This window comes from Pinus tabuliformis, chromosome 5_2 (assembly GCF_031772625.1).
Source record: "Pinus tabuliformis cultivar Carrire ecotype Pingquan chromosome 5_2, CPIR1, whole genome shotgun sequence".
Lineage (NCBI taxonomy): Eukaryota > Viridiplantae > Streptophyta > Pinopsida > Pinales > Pinaceae > Pinus > Pinus tabuliformis.
In genome coordinates, this window is record NC_142306.1 from 176,682,912 (window position 1) to 176,686,382 (window position 3,471).

Here is a 3,471-nt window from a genome sequence, read left to right on the forward strand (position 1 = left end):
TAACTGAAATGAGGCCCTAAGCCCTCTTATTTATACAAATTGAGGACCCAATAGTCCTCCTAAAATTTAGGGACTTGGCTGCCCTTGTGCTGATTGATTCGGTGGCCCTTGAACTCCGAGCTGATGGTGGAGAATTCGAGGTAAGGGCCCATAAATGAAGGGGACACCTTCCTACAAATCCTCTAGCTTGTTCTCCCACGAATTTGGCTGCCAAGTGCTCATTAAGACCTTCAATTTTGTCTCCAAGTTGACCAAAAAGGCTACACAAAGCACCCATTAGACTTGTTGGCATAATGACTAACCAAATTCACTCTATTAACATAAAAATAATCAAAAACATGCAATAAACAAATGAGAATGGTGGACTAAGCCAAATTAGGAGGTTGAATGAGCCCAAATATTTGTCCATTTTTGGGGCTCATCATCACCCCCCTACTGAAAGTGTTGCTCATCCTCTGAGCAACCAAATCTCTCCCCTCGTCTTTGATGGCCCTGGTGGCTTCCTTGGCTGGCATCTCGGCCGATTTCTCCTTTGGCTTCCCTCTTTTCAAACTTTCCTGTAGAAACTGTTCGCTGGCTTCCTGTAGAAACAGTCCTCTGTCTTCCTGTAGAAACAGTCTGCTAGCTTTCTGTAGAACCAATTTTCTCTGATTTTTCTTGCTTGGCTGGTGGTGCCTTCTCCTTGAACTGCTGCCTGAAAGCTCGCGAACCCAACATGAATGGCAAGTCTAATGTATTATGAAAGCACACAAGTACAATGAACTGCCCGAGAATAGATAGTGCATGCCAAATCTGGATGGGAAAGAGTGTTTCCAGGCCTTTAACTGAATCGAATGGCATTCTTAATCTTGGATTTGAACTCTACTAAGAATTGATAACAGAAGCAGAACAGATCATAAGATAGATCAAGGGCAGAGAAAATATGACTTGCTCACATATCACTGCTATGAACCAGCATTTCCCTTCAATCTGAAATTGCTTCAAAACAGGCCAAAAATGAGAATTCCCAAGTTTTGTTTCAAGCTGCTGTATAACCAGGAGTAGAGCAAAACTTCATACCAAATCACACTTTTAAGAATTCTTTCACATGGAATAATCTGGCTATTGCAAATGACCTTGTGAACCCCTTGGAAAGTATTGAAATAAACAAATCTAGCCAGAACAACACCAGAACTTTCCAGTTTGTTTCATGGTAGATTCACGTCATGCAAAATCACTGTTTTTCCATTCGTTAACTTTGATTCAAATTTCTGTTCCTAACATGACAATACTTTCCGACTGCGGCAGCTTTCTCTTCTTCATTTGAAGATGTTGAAATAAGTTTTGCTAAACATTTCATATATTTTTCTCCAAGACGTTCTGCTAATTTTCTTTTATCTCCATCTTGAGACAAGATAAACAACAATTTCACAGCATAAGCTCGCATTTCAGAGGATGCAGCTTCACAAAAAGGGAAGCAATACTTGAATTGCTCCTCCCCCTCTTAAATTCGTCCTTGCCTCAACAGCTGCTGGTACACAACAAATGGCATGGAATGCTCGAACAATGCTTCCATGTATTGAAGGTGGTGTCCAATTTATTAAAGATAACAGCTGGTATATGATCTCATTAGATCCCAATAATGCAGCTGTTGTGTCATTTTTTCTTTGGGGCAATGCTGTAGACATAGCAAGGTTTGCATAGGTATTAGCAGCTTTTTCTCTCAAAGCAAATATAGTTGACAGTGGTGTGCATAGAAGGTCCAAGATGGGTCGGACCACCCCATCTTTGATCATTTGTAAAGCATTCTCAGGTAAACTTGAAAGATTTTGAAGTGCCCCAATGGTTGCTAATTTTGACTTCAAATTAACATTTGAAATCATTTCAAGAAGTGGAAATACAACTCCCTCTTTGAGCAATGCAGCGTTGTTTTGATCTGTTAAACCTATCTCTGACAACTTACTTGCCATAACAATCTTCATTGTGTCAGACCCTTCTCTCAGGTTCTGTATCAAGGGCTTGAAATAGTTCGCCTGTGCCATTTGCACTACATTATGCTCACTGTATGGGAGATTCTCCAGAACTTCGTTTGCATCCTTAGCAGCTTTAGGATTGTCACTATTTGACATTGTTACAAGGAGGAGGATACAACCTTGTACCTTGCCAATCTGTTCACACACAGCCATATCCTTTGCAAGCTCTAAAATCAATTCCACGTCTTTCATACCCTCTGCAATATCACGTGCAAGTGAACGAACAATAAAATCAATAGCATGATCCACCTCAGCTATTTTCACCTTTCTTCAAGCTCCAAACTTGATGAAGAGAAACTCAGGCTTCTCTGCTCTGCTGCACTTTCCTGTAGAAGACCCCACCCGTTTCCTGTAGAATGTGATTTCGCCTTTGAGTGAGCCCGATGCACGAGTGAAATTCGAACCAGGTAGGAAACTCAGCGGAGGACGATAGGTTAAGTCGATTGTGGAAGCAGAGGATGTATACATCGAGTTAAACATGATGCAAGTGCAAGTTAACAGCAGTCTATGAGTTTCAGCTGCGCTCAGATTTCTGCGTGATTTTTGGAGTGAGGTGGCAGAGACATGTGTTGGCCATGCAGACAGTTAGGCTATCGTGAACTGCATGTTCTACTTATGAACTGTATGTTTTCTTCTTGATCCGCTGCACTGGAGTTCAAGCAGCTGACACTAACTGTGTTTTTTCACGTGAATGACTGATCATGCTGCGTGATTTTTGCCTTGATGAGTGAAATTGACTTAACCTTGCTATATTCGTGGCTTAATTCCACCATCCCATCAATTCATGCAGTTTTCAAATTAAATCTATGCAATAGAAGAATGAGAGCAGTCACATACCTCGAAGTTGAATGGCTGCCGTGAGCTGTTGTGGGCTGTCATTGCTGCATGCGTTTGATTTTATGGTTGCATGATGGCTTGGTTGCTGATTCATGGCTGGTTTCCTTGTGCAGGTGTCCTCTGGCTAGATGCATGCAACAAGAGTTCATTTCCACGTTCAGATCTGCACCCTCAAACTGCTGCCATTGAATTTTCACAGGACCAGATATTGTTTTCGCCATTTCTCCCAAACGGTGAAGCGGATTGATCTGAAACTCGGTGAGCATGTTCCTACCATCATTATTCATCTCCCATAGCAAATTCGTGATCAATGGATGCACGGATTTCGAGAAAAATGGAAAATGGCTGAATCTTTTAGAGCTCGATTTCTCGGAAACCGTGCAACGAAATCGGCTGAAACTGCTTGGGTAGGCTACTATCACCCATGTGCATCTCCCCATGAAACAAGTTTTAAAACGGATGCACGGATATGGAGAAAATGCAAAAATGGCTGATGGTGATGGAGGCTGATTTCTTGGAAACCGTGCACTGGAATTGCATGAAACTACTCAGGAATGTTGTCGTCAACCTTGTACAATTCCCCATAAAACGGTTTGTCAAATGGATGCATGGTTTTCAAGTT

General features: G+C 41.8%; 1 protein-coding gene across 1 annotated transcript; it reads right to left on the reverse strand.

The window, feature by feature from the left end:
* Positions 1-1,442: 1,442 nt before the first annotated feature.
* Positions 1,443-2,204, reverse strand: LOC149158113 (U-box domain-containing protein 43-like). The gene has a single exon (XM_089433882.1). It carries the CDS (start codon positions 2,202-2,204, stop codon positions 1,443-1,445), a length of 762 nt encoding a protein of 253 aa, XP_089290008.1.
* Between the last annotated feature and the right edge of the window lie 1,267 nt (positions 2,205-3,471).

Excerpts from the sequence above, each read along its gene's own strand:
- LOC149158113 (XM_089433882.1), bottom strand. The coding sequence starts at position 2,204 with ATGAAAGACGTGGAATTGATTTTAGAGCTTGCAAAGGATATGGCTGTG.